Here is a 20,162-nt window from a genome sequence, read left to right as displayed (position 1 = left end):
GCACAGAATAAATAAAAGGTAGTGATGCTTCCTCATATTTCATGGGTCCTTCAAAAACAGGGTCTGAGTCTAACTCATTTCTCCTGTTTGATTCTTCTTGTCCTGATTGGCCTCAGTTTCCCCCACTGTAAAATTCACATTGGTCTAGAATAAAACTGGCATTTCCCTTGGCCAAAACTGTCCTTCATGGAAGTTTGGTCTGGCCCAGATATAGGGCTTAAAGAAGAAACCCGAGCCAACGTTTAAAGTTGAGTGATTTTATACAGAAATCTAGAATTCCATCTTCTCTTGAAAAAACAGTCAATTTGGCCACCATGAGTCGCTATCCCTGCATGGCAACAATTGCCTGGAGCCAAGCAGCAGCTGCCCACTTACGCAGAGCATACACTGTCAGTTTGGCCAGAGGCCATCGGGCCTGCTCTACTCATTTACATGATCTGCTTGATCCTACAGGCATTGCCACTTACGGCCCTCTGGGCAACTGGAAACAGTCTATGCCAGGCAGAGGGTAGGTACTTCATTGCTCAATGAATACATACCCTACTCTTTTTCCTCTACCATTTTCTTATCTAGCCATGTTAGGAAATCCCAGTTATTGGATAAGGTGATTCTCACTTTGAAACATGAATTGAACAAATCGGTTAGAGTCGCGATAGTCTGGGTTATACTGTGGTAACAAACAACCCGTATATCACAGTGCCTTATAACAACAACGGTTTATTATTTGTTCACGTACATAAACCTAGACACAAAGTGAAAACATCTTCATGTTTCCACATGCAGGGGTATACACATGAGTGCACAGGTATGTCAGCAATCACAAGACGAATAAAAACTCTGGCATATGAACTCACACAGAACCCCACTGAGAGACTGATCAACTTAGATTGCACAATCCTGTCTTTATGAGACAGAAAAAGGCCCCAGCATCCAAAAGAGTAAGGGACAGAGGTACAAGAATATCCACCCTCAGCCAAGGAGTTGCCCCATATAATAAAAAGCTTATAAAACACCTGAAGGCTTTAAAAAAAGACGTTAAGCGTTTTGGACGTTAACCATTTTGCACATTCAGAAACTGGATACCAAATAGGCAGTGCTCTATTGAGGCCTCCTCCTCTGGGTTCCTAGCTCAAGAGGGAGATGCATCCCAGATGTCCAATAGGCAGCGAGATGGAGCTGGCTGGCCTGGGGCGGAGAGAGGGGCTGGGAGGCTGGAATCCTTTATCTCCAGCAGGAGCTGTGGACAGAAAGGAAGGGGCCAGAGCCAGGTCACATCCACATCCCCTTCCAGATCTACTCTTTTTATGCGTCCCGCCCAACCAAAGATTTGTCACCTGGACTGTTGCATAGACCTCTTCCTCTCTGATTTCCCCATCTCCCATCTTGCCTCCCCGAATCCTTCCATCAAAGCCACCACAACTCTTTTTGTCAAGCTCAGGGTCTCTGAAATTGTTCTCCCTAGCTCAGAAAATGTTCCCTGGCTCCTCACTACCCACAGTTGCTGGTCCAGCCTCCTAAGCCTGACCTGTCAGACCTCTGTGATTGGTATCCTCTCCAGCCTCATCCCTTTCTGTTCCAGCAGTCCCTCCAGGGGTGTTTCTTCACTGACACACCATGCTCCATTCACCATTTGGATCTGGGAATGCCTAGCCTTCCCTCCCAGCCTCCCCAGTTGTTTATCCCCCCTCGGAGCTCCTCCAGCCCCTCCTCTCTGGGCACATCGTTAAAATTTGGCCACAAAACACAGCTTGCAAGGGCATCCAGGCTCCACATCTAGACTGGAAGCTCCCGGAAGGCAGAGACCAGACCTCCTTCCAGACCAAGCCTTTTATCACCTCTGTATGTCCTCCCCAGACCACAGTAGGCCACAGAGGGCTGAGCATAGACCCTGGGCTGAAAGTCAAGAGGGCCGGTTCTTCCACTTGATATGCTGCATGCATATCAGAGAGGGCAAGTCCCTGCCACTCTCAGGGCCTCAGCTTCCTTCTTTCTTGACATCAGGGCACTGAACGCTTGCTGTTGCGCACAAAGCTCAATAAACCGAAGATTCAATAAACAGCCCTCAACTACCATCTCGGGAGTCATACTGAGGAGCTTGGGTGCCTGGCCCCAAGGAGATTCAACTTACTGACTCTGATTTTTCAGTTAGAACCTGCTTACCACAACGACCCCCATTCCCCAGCTATTCCCACCCTGTATTCTCCTTTCAGGGAGCAGGCTACCTGGTGGGTTGCAAGGCTGGTGCAGGGAGATGGAGTCAGGAGGGGCCTGGGCAGAGTTTCTCAGAGTCAGCAGAGCCTCAGCGGCCTCCAGCTTCCGCTGCCACTCTGAGTGGGCAGAAACCAAAGCCTGGTCAGAGACTTTGGGGACCTGGAAAGGAAAGTGCATGAGAGAATAGGCACTGGGAAACTACACCTCTTCCCAATACGACAAGTGCCCCTTCAGCCCCCTGTTCCCTCAACCTCCTCCCCCACTCCCACCAAGGCCTTCTGCTCTTCCCATCCACTAAACTCCGCCCCTCCCAGGGTTCTGGACCCCACTACTTTCCCAGGACCTGTGGCTGCAGTAGAAGAGGGTCAAGGGTGGCACAGGGCTGGAGGATCAGAGTTGAGCATCTAGAAACAAGGAAAGGAGAGGCCAGGGGATTAAATCCGCTGGCGGACACATACTACCAGTAGACAGAAAGAGGGGCAGGATTTTGCAATATCTGGATGTGAGAATCCCAATGCCTGCTGGACCATCAGTCACTGTGGCTGGGGCAAGTCCCTTCTCCTGCTTGGCCAGGTTTCTTTTCCATACCTCTTTTTCCTGACAGGGACGCTTATTCCTACCAGCTCTTTCCTCCCAGGGCAATGGTGAAAATCATGGGAAATTACAGGTGCCCGTGTTTTAATTTGCAAAACACCTGGAGAGATGTGATTACTGTCCCTCTTCAGGGACTGGTTCTCACTTCCATATTGCCCAGTCCCCATGGGTCTTGAAGGGTCTCCAGGAAGCTTTCTCTAATGGCCTCTGGGCTTTGCCCTGGGCCTCTGTGGCCCTCGCCAGCACGGACCCCACCTTTCAGCAGGACCTTCTATCCCATCCACCTGTTTCATGTGGCATAACAACCCCCATTTGTTGAAGCCCTACTATGTGGCAGGCCTTGTGCCAGTTCCCTTTTCAATGCTATGGGTATAGAATATTGTCCTCAGTACATCCATAGGTAAATGGAGGTTCACACACATAAAGTCACTTGTCCAAAGTCTCACAAATAGAAAATAGCAAAGCTAGGAGAGCCCTGTCCTCGCCCGTTAGTATTAGATGCTGCCTTGCCCTCCTCCTTCTTCTCCTCCTCCTCCTCTCCCTCCTCCTCCTCCTCTCCCTCCTCCTCCTCCTGCTCCTCCTCCCACTCCACCTCCTCTTCCTCCTCCTCCCCCTCTTCCTCCTCCATCTCCCATGGCATCAAGGACAAGGTTAGGCACACAAGACACAACCTGCTCCATGGTCCTCACGCTACTCACATGCTGGGCAGGGCAGGGGCCCTGTGGGGATCCCCAGAAGGAGAAACCAGTTGCTGCTCCAAGGTCACTGGAGTACAGGGCAGAGACAAAGGTTCTGGGGCCTGGCCAAGCAGCAGAGCCCCTTGGGAGCTCCCCTGCAGGGGCAGAGAGCACAGGTTGCAGTCAGGTACCAGGCCAGCCATGGAGAGAGGAGGTGTGGACATGTTTTAGGATGAGGATAGGAGCCTAGAATGTCAGAGCTCCGAAGACCTTGAAGACCAGCCAGTCTTGCCTTTCATTTTGCAACTGGGGAAATTGAGGCCCAGGGAGGAGAAGTGATATTTCCCAAGGTCACATGGTGAGCTGGTGATAGGATTGGAGATGAAACCCATGTCCTTGGGACACGGTGAAAGATGTCTGGACAGTGGCTGGGTGGGAGCCTGCCCGACTGGTCACCGACTCTCCTTACCTCCTCGGGGGCTGTGAAGATGTGGGTCTCGGGCTGCAGCATGTTGTTCTCCTTCCCAGCTGTGAAAGACCAGGAACAGCTTTGGTGAGTCTTTCCCCCAACCCCACCCCACTTCACCCCACCTCCAGTCGCAGGTCTCATCTCACCATGGAGCTCTTCGATTGCCCTGTCCCCCAGCTCTCTCCTTCCTACAAACACTTGGTAGACAACATTGGTGACATTTTGCACCTGGGCACACTAAGGTCCAGGGAGCAATTTGCCCCAGGTCGCACTGCAATTCTGTGACAGGACTGGTGACAGAACCACTCATGCTTCCTCCACCCAAACTCTGGCTCCCTCCCTTGCCAGAAACACTCACTGAGGGCTCCTGCTCTGATGGTCAAATTCCTGACACGGATGGGAGCTTTGGGAGGGGCAGCCATACTCCTTATTGGTCCTTGAGCCAGGTGTCTCTTTGATCGTGCCCGCTGCTCCCTCTTCAAGGCACTCACAGCAGGCAAGACCCTGAGGCGTTCTCTGAAGTAAAGGATTGCAGGGCTAAGATTAGTCCCGTTTAGAGGAGGTCTGGCCCCTCCGCATCTCAGACACCATACTCATGAGAAGAGGGCACAATTGTGACACTCGCAGGCCTGGAAGAGGCAGAAATGCTTGTGGCCCCTGATTTGGGCAGTGATACCCAAATGGTTGTGGCAGCGGTCACAGCAACCTATAGCTCTTCTGGGGCCAAGTTCAGTCCCCCATGGGGCTCCAGTCTGACGCCCTGTGGTGCATTCAGAGTCACAGGGGCAGCAGGGTGCAGCGGGTATTTATTTGTCCTCAGTACATCCATAGGGAAATGGAGGTTCAGACACACGGGATCCGTGCTTCTAGGGTCAGGAGCGGAGGTCAGAATGGCCACGTGATCCCCTACCCCCAACGTACTTCCTCTGCCCTTGGAAAACCCTATCTGAGGTGGCTCAATGCTCCTTCTCCATCCTTCTCACCGCTGGAATCAGATTGCCTTCCCTCCCCTTCTTCTCCCATGGTTTTCGCCAACCTTCACTGCGACCCCCTTGCTGATGTTGCCTCCTTCCCAGAAGCCCCACTCACACATAGCCCCCTCCCAAGAAACTCTTGGAATGGATCCCATACCCATTCAATGCAGTCATTATTCTCCTTGCTTACCGTCACTTCACCATAGACCCCACTTTCAGGCATGCACATGCACTCCCCTGCCCTCTTCCACCATTACTACACCCCCTTCTTGTGTATCATCCTGCACTCTGCCAAACCCAAGTATTATTCCTGGCATCCACTTCACCAATTCTCTTCCGAACCTCCTGCATTCATTCACTCCCCGCACAGGATTTTGTGCCACCAGCACTCAATTCCATTGTCAGTCTCTTCTATGCCCTATATTCAATTTTCCCCTCACATTTCATGCTGGTTCATGCTGATTTTTTTCTTGTACTCCACCTTACACTTAATTATTCCCTTGCTCCCCCTTTGAGCTGATTTCCCTCTTGTATCCCATGAAATCATATTGTTCTCCTGGATCCCTGGCCCTCTTTCAGTTACTAATTTCATTCATCCCTTCATGCATCCCCCCCCCCGCCTTTTTTTTTTTTTTTTTTTTTTTTTTTGAGACGGAGTTTCACTCGTTACCCAGGCTGGAGGGCAATGGTGTGATCTCGGCTCACTGCAACCTCTGCCTCCCGGGTTCAAGTGATTCTCCTGCCTCATCCTCCCGAGTAGCTGGGATTACAGGTGCCTGCCACCACGCCTGGCTAATTTTTTGTATTTTTTTTTTTTTAGACGGAGTCTCGCTCTGTCGCCCAGGCGGGAGTGCAGTGGCGCAATCTCGGCTCACTGCAAGCTCCGCCTCCCGGGTTCACGCCATTCTCCTGCCTCAGCCTCCCGCGTAGCTGGGACTACAGGCGCCCGCCATCACGCCCGGCTAATTTTTTTGTACTTTTAGGAGAGACGGGGTTTCACCGTGTTAGCCAGGATGGTCTCGATCTCCTGACCTCGTGATCCGCCCGCCTCGGCCTCCCAAAGTGCTGGGATTACAGGCGTGAGCCACCGCGCCCGGCCATTTTTTGTATTTTTTAATAGAGACGGGGTTTCACATGTTGGCCAGGCTGATCCACCTGCCTCGGCCTCCCAAGGTGCTGGGATTACAGGCGTGAGCCACCGGGCCCGGCCGATTCCCTTGATTCTTCATTCAGCAGGTACCTGTTGAGCCTCCTATGAAGTGTCAGGTTCTGATCTAGCCAGTAGGGAACTCCTCAGTGCAGTAGTGTTTCTCTTGGACTGACACACCTTTTCTGCTTTCATGAAAACCCACACATTCCCTCCACAGCCTCCCCAAAATCTTCCATAATCCTCTCCACACTTCAACAATTGTGCTTGAGCACACCATTTCCCCCCACCCCCACCCCACCCCACACACGCAGTCCCACCACCCTGGAGCGCACCACTTCCTCAGGAAGCCCAATCATCCACTCCCTCCCGGACCTCCGAATCAAAAGCAATCCCATGAGCCCTGCCTCATTGGCCAAAGGCCAGGGCTCAGGGGGCTGGAGCAAGGAGTCCTCCCAAAAGGGATTCCGGGAGAGCTGAGGGCGCGATGGGACATCAGGAGCAGTTGGGGGTTCCCTGCTGAGGTAGCAGAGAGGGGAAGGGGTTGGGAATCTGGCTCAGGAGGGTGGGAGGAAATAAGAGGCGTGGAGAACGAGGACCTAATTCTGATGTCAGCCTGTGGTTGCCTCAGCCTCCGGCAAGTCAGAACCAGTCAGACGGTCTGAGGGAAGATCCAGCTTCTGCTTCCCTTCCCGCTCTTGCCACAAAGGCCAATGAGCTCTTGCGCTGCCTTCGACCTCCCGCCGCTGTGGCTGGCGACCAATGAACCTCAAGATCTCTTGACGCTCACGTTCTGAGGCCACGCCCCCATCACCTCCCGGTAGCTTCTCCCGATCCCTGTACTAGGTCAGTCAAGAAATCGTGAGGTGATCGTTGAGCTTTATGCTCCCCAGGGCTTGTTTCCCAGATTAGTCTCCCTTTGGGTGTGAAATATTTGGTGTGCATGCATTTATAACTCATGTACTTGGTATTTTGTAATTTACCTTTTAAAAATTCAGCATGTGATTAAAGATCGATCCATATTTCCATGCCGCGGATTCCCAATCAGTGGTGACTTTGCAACCCCCAGGGAACAATGCTTGGAGACACTTTCGTCCATATTTGTGTGTCTCTGTTTATGAACTCCCTGTTATGTTCCACAGATAAATGTGTCTACTCCTGTACCACTACTAAATTGTCTTAAATTTTTTCACTTCGCAATACATCTTGACATCTGCTAGGGCAAGTCCCTGCATGGTGTTCATCATCTCCAAACACATCTTTGCTATTCTTTGCCATTCTTTGCCTTCTTGTCCTTCCGCACGAATTAGTATGCAATGTCAAGTCTCCCCAGACTCAGTCGTAACAGCTTTGGATTGCATTTTCACTGAATCTATGGATCAGTTAGGGGGAGAATCTACTATCTGTAGAATACTCAGCCTTCCTGTTCACCAACTTGGGATGTCTCCACTTATGTGCGTCCTTAATGTTTTAATCTTTCAGTTCAGTTTTTAGTTTCATCTTTTGTATATTTAGATCTTGCACATCATTTATTGTATTTATTCCAAGATACTGTAGATCGTTGCTGTTCTTGTACTCGATGTCTGTTTAAAAGGACAATTTCTATTTGGATCGAATTTACAGAAATGCCTTTAACTTTTAAAAACGTAACTTGATCTTAAAGTCTGTCAACATGCTAAACTCTATAGTAGGAGTTCTGGGATTATCTGTGAGTTTATGCATAGTAGAAATAGAATTGAAGTTATGGGGGTTTTTTGTTTGTTTGTTTGTTTGTTTGTTTTGGTTGGTTGGCTGTTTGTTTTTTAACAGCGCTGGCTAGGAAATTTAGTACAAGATCTAATAGCGAAAGCAAAATTGGGCTTCTTTGGGTTGTTCCGGATTTTAAAAGGAATGCTGCCAGCATTTCCATATTAATATTGTTTCCTTGTGTTTTCCTTAACTTTTCGTTTCCTTTTCTTTGCTTTCCTTTCCCTTCCCTTCCCTTCCCTTCCCTTCCTTTCCTTTCCGTTCTTTCCTTTCCTCCTTCCTTCCTTCCTTTCTTCTTCCTCTCTCCCTACACCACACCACCTCCACCCCCGAATGTCTTAGGCCTTTTGTCCTTCTGCATAAATTAGCATGCAATTTCAAGTTTCCCAAAAACTCGGTTGTAACAGATTTGGACTGCATTTTCACTGAATCTATGGATCAGTTATGGGAGAATCCATTATCTCTAGAATACCCAGCCTAGGTAACTTCCAGGTTTTTTCTAAAACCTTCAGCCAAGTTTAACTTATAATCCAAAAGGTTAAAAAATCATAAATGTATATCTTAATCAGTTTTCTATCTCTTTCTTTCTTTTCCTTTCTTTCTTTCTTTCTTTCTTACCCTTTCTTTCTCCCTTTCTCTCTCTCTTTCTCTTTCTCCTTCCTTCCTTCCTCCCTCCCTCCTTCCCTCCCTCCCACCCTTCCTTCCTTCCTTCCTTCCTTCCTTCCTTCCTTCCTTCCTTGGGTTGCTTTCTTTATTTGATTTGTAAACAAAGAAGAAACAAAAAAGCAGCCCCTCACTCTGTCACCCAGGCTGCTGAAGTGCAGTGTCGTGATCTTGGCTCATTGCAACCTCCACCTCCTGGGCTCAAGCAATCCTCCTGCCTCAGCCTCTCAAGTACCTGGGACTACAGGCACACGACCATCCCCAGCTAATTTTCGTATATTTTGTAGAGACGGGGTTTCTCCATGTTGCCCAGGCTATCGTGAACTCCTGGGCCCAAGCAGTCCGCCCGACAAAAGTGCTGGGATTACAGGTGTGAGCCACCAAGCCAGGCCTCTTAATGAGTTTTCAAAAATTAAATATACGCATGCAATTAGTATCTAGAACAGGCAACAAAATATATGAGCAACACACAAACCTCTCTCGGGTCCCCTTCCAGTTACAGCTTTGCTAATGTCAAACCAGCTTTCCTCTCCCATAGTAAATGTAACTTAGCTATGGTGTATTAATTTTTTTGTGTATGGTACATTAGAGCAGTGGTCCTAAAACACTAGCTTGCATCAGAATCACCCAGAGGGCTTGATAAAACAAAGATTTCTGAGCTCCGTATCTGTATTCTCAGACGACAAGATCTGGGGTGGGACCCAGAGTTTGCTTTGCTTTGCTTTGCTTTGCTTTTTCTCTTTGCTTTGTTTTGCTTTTTCTCTTTTCTTTTCTTTTCTTTTTTTTTTTTTTTTTGTTTGACGGAGTTTCGCTCTTGTTGCCCAGGTTTCAGTGCAATGACGCGATCTCGGCTCACCACAAACTCCGCCACCTGGGTTCAAGACATTCTCCTGCCTCAGCCTCCCGAGTAGCTGGGATTACAGGCATTCACCACCACGCCCGGTTAATTTTGTATTTTCAGTAGAGACGGGGTTTCTCCGTGTTGGTCAGGCTGGTCTCGAACTCCTGACCTCAGGTGATCCACCCGCCTGGGCCTCCCAAAGTGCTGGGATTACAGGCGTGAGCCACCAGGCTCGGCCGAGTTTGCTTAGCAAACAAGTTCCCTGGTGATGCTAACACTGCTGGTAGGGGACCACATTTTGAGAACGACAGCACAAGAGAGGATAACATAAGGAACCTCCAAATATCCATCTCCCAACTGCAACCATTAACGACTCATGGCCAATCACATTTCATACATATCCTCTCCTCTCCCCCTCCTCCAGATTATTTTCAAGCAAATATCAGAAATCAAAAAAGTACAAAAATCATACGTGGATATCTTAATGTATCTTATTTGATTTGTAAACATTTCAGTGCGTAACTCTAAATATGAGGAATCTATTTTCCTCAACATTTTATTTTGAAAATACACAAAGCTGAGGGGGTAATACAGTGAACAATCTGATGCCTAGATTCACGTTGTCTCATTGCTTTATCTCTCAGTAATTTTTTTTCTTGCCTAACCACGTAGCAGTTCCAAACACTTCACCCAGTTACTTCAGCATGCACCTCCTAAACACTAGAATGTACTCCTATGAAACCGCAGTGCCGTTATCACATTGAAGAAATGTAACAATGAAGGGGTAATATTATCCAAGTTCACATACAGTTCATATTTAAATTTCACCAAATGTCCCAATAATATCCTTTTGAAAGACTTTTTGGGGGATCAACAATCCAGTCAAGCATGGTACACTGCACACAGTTGTCATGTCTCTTTAGTGTCCTCTAATTGCAAACAGTACCCCAAACAATTTTTTAAACCTTCCATGACGATGACATTTTTTCCAGAGCCGAGGCCTGTCGTCTTGTAAAGTGTCCCACAATACGGGCTGGCCTGATATTTGCCTCTTGTTTATATTTATGTTTGACACTTTGGGTACGAATATTAAGAAGGTGATGAGCAGTTCACATTATGTCACATCTGGAGGGTCCTAACGCCAGTTTCTCTAGTTATCGGTGATGCTGTTTGTATTCATCAGTTTTATCACTTAACTAAGGTATTTTTCAGACAGAGTACTACACTGGGAAGGTACTTCTCTCCCTTTGTGATTAATAAGTAGTCTGTCAGGATATTTCGATGACATGCGGATATTCTGCTCTCCAACAGAATTTTACCTCTTGGCCTTAGTATTCATTCAGGGCTCCTGCCTGATTTGATTATTACTTTGTTGGTTAAAAAATGGTGATTTCTCTAATTCTATAATTAATTTCTGCTTTTATGGATGGGCATTTTGATGTAAAAAAGCTCATCTCACCCCCTCCCCCACCTCGTTGTTGTCGGTGTTGCATTTGCTGTGGCAGAGACAGAGCACAAGCTGTTTATTCGTTTTGTTGAAAGAAATGTAAAGAGAATAAACTGGACAATATTAAGAGAAATGTAAGCAAATACATGATGAATTTGATAAGAATTTTCCCTCTAACAGTCTAATCAGATTGACAAAATTCGTTGCCTGAAATTAGAATTAATTGGTCAGCAATAGCAAAAAAGGCAGTTTATGATAATTATTAAGAGGATCTGAGGTTATTAATTTGGCCAACTAAAAAATGGCTCGGATCTTGTAGAATACACACACACACACACACACACACACACACATTTTTGGTGGAGACCTCGTAAAAAGGTATCGTTATTTCAGTTACATAACGCATAATAGAAAATTATGAGACCATATATAATATTTTACAAAACGCAGAAGGCCTTCACCTAAGTCGCCACTCAAATGTCCATGTAATACAAGACCTTTCTAACAGTATGGAAGAATAATTGATTCAAAGTCTGAAAAATTTCAACTACCTTACTTTTAGCATTACATGAATCATGGGAAATTTTGTCTCCAAGAACTTTCCAATTTGCAAAGACACGCTCGTAGCATGAAAAATTGAACTTATAGTGCAGTTATTTGGGTATCATGTCTACCTCTTAGAAAGGAAATTGAGTTAATTGTGAAAGACATTGCAGAAACTAGTTTCTATGGTGAAAGGCAGGGATCTGGCTGTTAGTTCAAAAATCAAATTTTGTTGTGATTTAAGTCAAGAGTCTGATGTTTCTTTTATTTCTTCTTTCCATTGTATGATTCATATTGAAAACATAAGGGCTTAGCTTCCTAAAGTCAACTATATGAAAAGTTTCATAACTATAGTTATTAAAGTCATTCAGTAAATATGCACAAAGGCAGTGAATCATCATGGGCTTATTTTGTCAGTCTTTGTTGAGTTTTGTATGTTTTGTTGGTCTTCTTAAAGACCTCGGTTTTTATTTATTGATTTTCTCTATTATTTTTCAGGTTTCCATTTCATTGATTATTTTACCTATCTTTCACATTTCCTTCCTTCTGCTTCTTTTGCTCCTCTTTTTCTAGTTTAGTGTAGTGACATCATAGATTACTGCTTTGATAATTTTCCATTTGTCTAATGGAAGCACTTAATGGCATAAATTTTCCTTTCAACAATGCTTTAGCTTTGCACCACAGATGTTGACATGTTTTATAATCATTTCCATTCAGTTCAATTCACTTTCTGAAGTCCTGGAAGATTCAGTCTTCAGTATTCTTTTTATTTAAATTGGCCAATAAAAATTGTATATATTTGTGGTGTACAACATGATGTTTTGATAATAAGTATACACTGTGAAATGGCTAAATCAAGGTAATTATCATATGCATTACCTCACATACTTACCATTTTTTGTGTGTGGCGAGAACACCTAAAAACTACTCTCAGCAAATTTCAAGTATACAGCATATTGTTATTAACTATAGTCACCACGGTGTAGAATAGATCTTTTGAAATTATTCCTCCTGTCTAGCTGAAAGTTTGTACCCTTTGGTCAACATCTCCCCCACTCCCCCAAACTCCAGCCTCTGGTAACCACCATTCCACTCGCTACCTCTAAAAGATCGACTTTTTCACCTTCCACACATGGAAATGCCATGTGTTGTTGGAAACGCCATGATTTCCTTCTTTTACATGGCAGAACAGTATTCCATTGTGTATATAGACCACACTTTTCTTTATTCGTTAATCCGCTGATGAACACTTAGGTTCATTGTAAATCTTGGCTATTGTGAATAGTGATGCAGTGAAGATGGGAGTGCAGATATCTCTCTGACATGCTGATTTCATAGCTTTTGAATATAGTCCCAGAAGTGGGGAGGCTAGGTCATATGGTAGTTCTATTTTAACTTTATGAGGAACCTTCACACTGTTTTCCATAATGGCTCTCCTAGTTTACATCTGGAAGATTTTCTCTTTAGCCCATGGATTGAGTGGCATCCTTAACACTGAGTGGTGGTGAAACTCCTGACATCATCCCAGCAGGGACAAAGAGGGGTGTCTCCTTATGGCCTGGTGGGAGTATATGTTGGAGATCTCCACATAATCCTGGTGATATGATAGCGCAAAGGGGCCCTCGTCTCTGCCCATGGAAATGAATGTGGAAGTCTACGCTCCCCACTAGATCTTTGCTGGCATGAGTGGGGAAGGGGCCACAGAGTTTTCTGAGGTGTTCGACTGGAGTAGAGCAGTTATTGTGAAAAATATTTTCTGTCTTGTTTGGCTGCCTCTTTTCTGATCCTCAGGCTAGGAAGAACAGGCTTTTGTAGGTTTATTTCTTTGTTTCTTCACTTGTTTTGTTTAGTTTTGTTTCGTTTTGCCTGTGCATTTTGGCATTCCCTAGTAGCTGGTTTCTTCAGCTCCAAGTTTGGGATATATCAGGCAAAAACAAAACCCAAGGAACTCACCACCATGTCGTTCTGAGGTCCCCAGTTGGTCTACTTTCTTCTCTCCACTTCCAGCCTTATGTTTGTTTTATATATAGTGTCTAGAATTTTAAGTTGTACTTAGTGGGAAGAATAGGGAAATGTACAACTACACCATCTTTCCATCTTTCCAGAAGCAGCGGTCTCTATAAATTTATTTTATTTAAAAAAGCAAATAATAATTATATATATTTTTGGGGTACAATACGATGTTTTGATATATGTATACAATGCGGAATGATTAAACTAAGCTAATTAGCATATCCATCTCCTCACCTACCTATCATTCTTTTGTGGCGAGAACATTTACAATCTACTCTTTTAGCAGTTTCAAAATACGTAATACATTATTTTTAACTAGAAATGCTGTGCAACAGATCACTAAAGCTTCTTGCTCCTGTCTAACTGGAACTTTGTACTCTTTGACCAACATCTTCCCTTGCCATATCCCCCCCAAGCCCCGTCACCCCCAGCCTCTGGCAACCATCATTCTACTCTCTGCTTCTATTAGATCAACTTTTTAAGGTTCCACATGAGTGAGATCATGTGGTATTTGTCTTCCTTTTTCTTCTTTTATTTTTTAGTTGACACATAGTAGTTGTGCATATTTACGAGGTACAGAGTGATATTTTGATACATCCATTCTATGTGTAATGACTATACCAGAGTAATTAGGGTATCCATCACCTCAAACATTTATCATTCCTTTGTGCTGGAAACATTCAAAATCCCCTCTTCCAGCTTTTTCTTAACATATACTATACGATACTGTTAACTATATTCAACCTACAGTGCTATAGAACACTAGAACTTATTCCTCCTATCGATCTGTAATATTGTATCCATTAGCCAACCTCTCTCTATCCTCCCCTCCCCTCTATACTTCCCAGCCTCTAGTAACCACAATTCTACTCTCTACTTCTATGAGCCCAGTTTCCTTCAGCTTCCACATATGAGTGAGAACGTGTGGTATTTGTGTCTTTCTGTGCCTACCTTGTGTCACTTAACATAAAATCCTCCAGGTTCATTCATGTTGCCTCGAATGACAGGACTTCATTCTTTCTGGTAGCCGAATAATGTTCTATTGTGCATAGATACCACATTTTCTTTATCCATTCATGTCGACGGACACTTAGGTTGATTCCGTATCTTAGCTATTGTGAATAGTGCTGCAAGAAACATGGGGAAGCAAATCTTTCTTTGATATACCGACTTCCTTTCTTTTGGATAAATACTCAGTTGAGGGACTGTTGGATCATATGGTAGCTCTGTTTTTAGTTTTTTGAGAAACCTCCGTACTGTTTTCCATGATGTCTGCACTAATTTACACTCAGACCAACAATGTGTAAGAACTCCCCTTTCTTCACATCCTCGCCAAAACTTATCTTTTTGTCCTTTTCATAATGGCCATTCTAACTGGGGTGAGAGGATATCTCATGGTAGTTTGGACTTGCATTTCCCTGATGATTAGTGAGGTTGAGCAATTTTCCATAAACTTCTTGGCGACTTGTATGTCTTCTTTTGAGAAATGTCTATTCCGATCCTTCGCTCATTTTTAATAGTGTTATTTGGGGGACTTTTGCTGTTGAGTTCTTTGAACGTCTAGTGTATTCTGGATATCAGTCTCTTATCGGACGATTAGTTTGTAAGTATTTTCTCCCATTCTACAGGTTGTCTCCTCACTCTATTGATTGTTTCCTTTGCTGTACAGAAGCTTTTTAGTTTTATATGGTCCCATTTGCGTATTTTTGCTTTTGCTGCCTGTGCTTTTGTAGTCTTACCCATAAAATATTTGCCCTACTAGAACAATGCCCTGAAGCTTTTCTCCTTTGTTATTTTTATAGTTTCAAGTCTTCCATTTAAGCCTTTAAGTTTCTATAACAATATCACGGTGTCTTGGTTACTATAGCCTTATAGTATATTTTGAAGTCAGGCAGAGTGATGCCTCCAGCTTTGTTTGTTTGCTTCCCCCAACCCCTCAGGATTTCTTTGTTTATTTGAGGTCTCTTGGGGTCCCATATGAATTTTAGGATATTTTTTTATATTTCCGTAAAAAATATCGTTGGTATTTTGGGTGGGATTGCATTGAATCTGTAGATTGTCTTGGGTAATATGGTCATTTAAGCAATTTTCATTCTTCTAATCCATAAGCATGGAATGCCTTGCCACTATTTTGTGTGCTCTTCAATTTTTTTTATCAGTGTCTTGAAGTTTTCATTGTGGAGATCTATCACATCCTTGGTCACATTTATTCCTAGATACTTTATTTTTTTTGTAGCTATTGTAAATGGGGTTGCCCTTTTTTTTTTTTTTTTTAAATTTTACTTTAAGTTCAGAGATACATGTGCCGAACGTGCAGGTTTGTTACATAAGTATACATGTGCCATGGTGGTTTGCTGCACCTATCAACCCGTCATCTAGGTTTTAAGCCCCGCATGCATTAGGTATTTGTCCTAATGCCCTCCTTCCCCTTGCCCCCCACCCCCCACAGGCCCCAGTGTGTGATGTTCCCCTCCCTGCGTCCATGTGTTCTCATTGTTCAGCTCCCACCTATGAGTGAGAACATGCGGCGTTTGGTTTCCTGTTCCTGTGTTAGTTTGCTGAGAATGATGGCTTCCAGCTTCATCCATGTCCCCGCAAAGGACATGAACTCATTCTTTCTTATGGCTGCAGGGGTTACTCTCTTGATTTCCTTTTCTGCTAGTTCATTATTGGTGCATAGAAGCACTACTGATTTTCGTACGTAGATTTTGTATCCTGCAACTCTATTGAATTTGTTTATCAGTTCTAAGAGTTTTCGGGGAGTCTTTAGGTTTTTCCATCTATCCGATCATGTCATCTGTGAAGGGGTGCAATTTGACGTCCTTTCTTTCCATTTGGATGTCATTTATTTCCTTCTGGTGCCTAATTGCTCTGGTAGGACGTTCAGTACTATGTTAAATAAGAGTGGTGAGAGTGGGCCTCCTTCTCTTGTTCCTGTTCTTAGAGAAAAGGCTTTCAGCTTTTCTCCATTCAGTATGATGTGGGTTAGTTATATATACAGCCTTTTATTATGTTGAGGTATATTCCATTTGTACCTAATTTGTTGAGAGCTTTTATCATGAAGTGACGCTGCATTTTGTCCAACACTTTTTCTGCATCTACTGAGCTGATCATATCATTTTCAATCTTTGTTCTGTTGATGAGACAGATTATTGATTTGTGTGTGTTGAACCATCCTTGCATTTCTGGGATAGATCCCAATTGATCGTGGTGTATTATCTTTTTGATGTGCTGTTGGATTCAGTTTGTTAGTATTTTGTTGAAGATTTTTGCACCTGTGTTCATCAGGGACACTGGCCGGCAGCTTTCTCTTTTTCATTGTGTCTTTGTCTGGTCTGGGCATCAGGGTAATGCTGGCCTTATAGAATGAATTAGGAAGAATTTCCTCCTCTTCCCCCACCCCCTCCCCCTCCCCTCCTGCCCTCCCCAACCCCCACCGCCACAGAAATAGCCAGGCAGGCAGTCTTGGGAAGGAGGGGCAAACATGGGGGCATGTGGTTCGGATGCACCTTGGTCCCAGGGCAATGGCAGCGGGGCCTGTGTTGGGCACATGAGCACGCCTGGACTCCGCTATCTCCCGGCCCAGCAGACAGTAGGAGCTGCAGCTGCTTAGGGCAGGACACGGAGCCTTGGGGGTGGGCACCTAGAGCCATGTTTTGCTGCAGCTGCCCAGCACACTGAAGCCTTTTGGGCTCCACACAGGTTCAAGCAGTGCCTCTGCATCTTCTCCCTGTATCTCTGCCTGCCAGCCCAAAGGGAACTCCTGTGTCTAGGATCTCAGAGGTCCACAGCAGGAATGTGGTGCCTTAGGGTTCCTTCACTCACCACTTCCTCGGGTCCAGTCTGTGTCCAGGGGCGAGTTGTGGCACCCAGCAATACCAAACAGGCAGTCCTGCTTCCTCCCTCTTCCACCACAGTGTCTTCCATTGCTCCTTTATTGAATTCCCATGTTTTCTCTCAAAAGATGTGTTTGAAGTGTGCAGATTTACTTAATATTTTGCTTCCTCTCTGGGGAAGAGGCACATCCCAGCTGCATTTGGTCAACCATCTTTATTCCCAATCAAAATAAGCAATTCTGTCTGATAAAGCCATTGAAAAAATGCAAGAGAACACTAAGAAAAAAAAAAAGCACGTATGTTGAATAGATTTTTTTAATGGTATTTGAAAGACTCCCACATATATCAAGAATATTTAAGGAACTCTATCATATGCAAACTGCCAGACTTTGGATTGAAAAAATAATAATTCAGAAAATTTTCAGTCTTTAATTCTGGATTTTTCCCCAGTTCCTAAGGTATGTCCACCTCCACTGAGTTAATATTCAGAAAGGTATATTTCATCTTTAATAACCAAAAATGAGTACTCCTGTGAAAGCTGTTAAAATGACAATCAGGAAATTCAGTAAATGTGGCAAATTGGCCATTATGTAAGTGCATTAATTTGAGGAGAATTGATTGTGTTGTCACCTAGCATCACTAAGCATATCAGGGAGAGTCATGAACATGGAGGATCTCTCTCCCTGGCCACTTTACGTCCATGGAAACACAGGGGAAAAGCAGCTCACTGTTGGTCAGGTGAGGCAACTGGATTCCAAATCTCTTAATTTGGGTCACTAAAACAGACTGGGTGTTTATGGCATTAAGAGGTTGCTCACAGGTAGAGCTGGCAAAATGGCCAAATAGGAACAGCTCCGGTCTGCAGCTCCCAGTGAGATCGACGCAGAAGGCGGGCGATTTCTGCATTTCTAACTGAAGTATCCAGTTCATCTCGTTGGTACTGGATGGACAGTGGGTGCAGCCCACGGAGGGCAAGCCAGAGCAGGGTGGGGTGTCACCTCACCCAGGAAGCACAAGGGGTCAGGGGATTTCCCTTTCCTAGCCAAGGGAAGCTGTGATAGACTGTACCGGGAGGAACAGTACATTCCAGCCCAGATACTGCACTTTTCGCATGGTCTTCACAACCGGCAGACCAGGAGATTCTCTCCAGCGCCTGGCTCAGCGGGTCCCACCCCCACGGAGCCCCGCAAGCTAAGATCCACTGGCTTGAAATTCTCGCTGCTAGCACAGCAGTCTGAGGTCGACCTGGGATGCTCGAGCTTGGTGGGGGGAGGAGCATCCGCCACTGCCGAGGCTTGAGTAGGCGGTTTTACCCTCACTGTGTAAACAAAGCCTCTGGGAAGTTTGAACTGGGCGGAGTCCACCGCAGCTCAGCAAGGATGACTGCCTCTCTAGATTCCTCCTCTCTAAGCAGGGCATCTCTGAAAAAAAGGCAGCATCCCCAGGCAGGGACTTCTAGATAAAACCCCCATCTCCCTGGGACAGAGCACCTGGGGGAAGGGGCGGCTGTGGGCACAGCTTCAGCAGACTTAAACATCCCTGCCTGACAGCTTTGAAGAGAGCAGCAGTTCTTCCAGCACAGTGTTCAGGCTGTGATAAGGGAAGGACTGCCTCCTCAAGTGGGTCCCTGACCCCCATGTATCCTGACTGGGAGACACCTCCCAGTAGGGTCCAACAGACACCTCATACAGGAGAGCTCTGGCTGGCATGTGGGGGGTGCCCCTCTGGGACGAAGCTTCCAGAGGAAGGACCAGGCAGCAATCTTTGCTGTTCTGCAGCTTCCGTTGGTGATACCCAGGCAAACAGGGTCTGTAGTGGACCTCCAGCAAACTCCAGCAGACCTGCAGCAGAGAGGCCTGACTGTTAGAAGGAAAACTAACAAACAGAAAGGAACGGTATCAACATCAACAAAAAGGACGTCCACTCAGAGACCCCATCCGAAGGTCACCAACATCAAAGACCAAAGGTAGATAAATCCACGAAGATGTGGAGAAACCAGCGCAAAAAGGCTGAAAATTCCAAAAACCAGAACACCTCTTCTCCTCCAAAGGATCACAACTCCTCACCATCAAGGGAACAAAACTGGACGGAGAATGAGTTTGACTAATTGACCGAAGTAGGCTTCAGAAGGTGGGTAATAACAAACTCCTCCAAGCTAAAGGAGCACGTTCTAACCCAACGCAAGGAAGCTAAGGACCTTGAAAAAGGGTTCGATGAATTGCTAACTAGGATAACCAGTTTAGAGAAGAACATGGATGACCTGATGGAGCTGAAAAAAACAGCACGAGAACTTTGTGAAGCATACACAAGTATCAATAGCCGAATCAATCAAGTGGAAGAAAGGATATCAGAGATTGAAGATCAACTCAATGAAATAAAGCGAGAAGACAAGATTAGAGAAAAAAGAGTGAAAAGAAATGAACAAAGTCTCCAAGAAATATGGGACTATGTGAAAAGACCAAACCTACGTTTGATTGATGTACCTGAAGGTGACGGGGAGAATGGAACCAAGTTGGAAAACACTCTTCAGGATATTATCCAAGAGAACTTCCCCAACCTAGCAAGACAGGCCAACATTCAAATTCGGGAAATACAGAGAACACCACAAAGATATTCCTCAAGAAGAGCAAACCCAAGACACATAATCGTCAGATTCACCAAGGTTGAAATGAAGGAAAAAAATGTTAAGCACAGCCAGAGAGAAAGGTCGAGTTACCCACAAAGGGAATCCCATCAGACTAACCGCGGATCTCTCTGAAGAAATCCTACAAGCCAGAAGAGAGTGGGGCTCAATATTCAACATTCTTACAGAAAAGGATTTTCAACCCAGAATTTCATATCCAGCCAAACTAAGCTTCATAAGTGAAGGAGAAACAAAATCCTTTACAGACAAGCAAATGCTGAGAGATTTGGTCACCACCAGGCCTGCCTTACAAGAGCTCCTGAGGGAAGCACTCAACACGGAAAGGAACAACCAGTATCAGCCACTGCAAAAACATGC

The 20,162-nt window shown here is 45.3% G+C and overlaps 1 protein-coding gene across 3 annotated transcripts in view; it reads right to left on the bottom strand.

Annotated features, from left to right (window-relative positions):
* Positions 1-697: 697 nt before the first annotated feature.
* LOC117977537 (doublesex- and mab-3-related transcription factor C1) overlaps positions 698-20,162 on the bottom strand; it is a 71,216-nt gene continuing 51,751 nt past the window's right edge. For all 3 annotated transcript variants that reach the window (XM_034949467.2, XM_063601805.1, XM_063601806.1), the window contains 6 exons: positions 4,310-4,467; positions 3,952-4,010; positions 3,504-3,637; positions 2,555-2,615; positions 2,223-2,370; positions 698-1,237 (listed from right to left, as the gene is read on the bottom strand). In XM_034949467.2, the coding sequence (XP_034805358.1) occupies positions 1,125-1,237; positions 2,223-2,370; positions 2,555-2,615; positions 3,504-3,637; positions 3,952-4,010; positions 4,310-4,373 (579 nt within the window). In that variant the 5' untranslated portion in view covers positions 4,374-4,467 and the 3' untranslated portion in view covers positions 698-1,124. The remainder of the gene's footprint in view (positions 1,238-2,222; positions 2,371-2,554; positions 2,616-3,503; positions 3,638-3,951; positions 4,011-4,309; positions 4,468-20,162) is intronic.

This window comes from Pan paniscus, chromosome X (assembly GCF_029289425.2).
Source record: "Pan paniscus chromosome X, NHGRI_mPanPan1-v2.0_pri, whole genome shotgun sequence".
Taxonomy (NCBI): domain Eukaryota; kingdom Metazoa; phylum Chordata; class Mammalia; order Primates; family Hominidae; genus Pan; species Pan paniscus.
The sequence above is the reverse complement of the archived record's forward strand: the minus strand, read 5'-3'. Positions and strand labels throughout refer to the sequence as shown.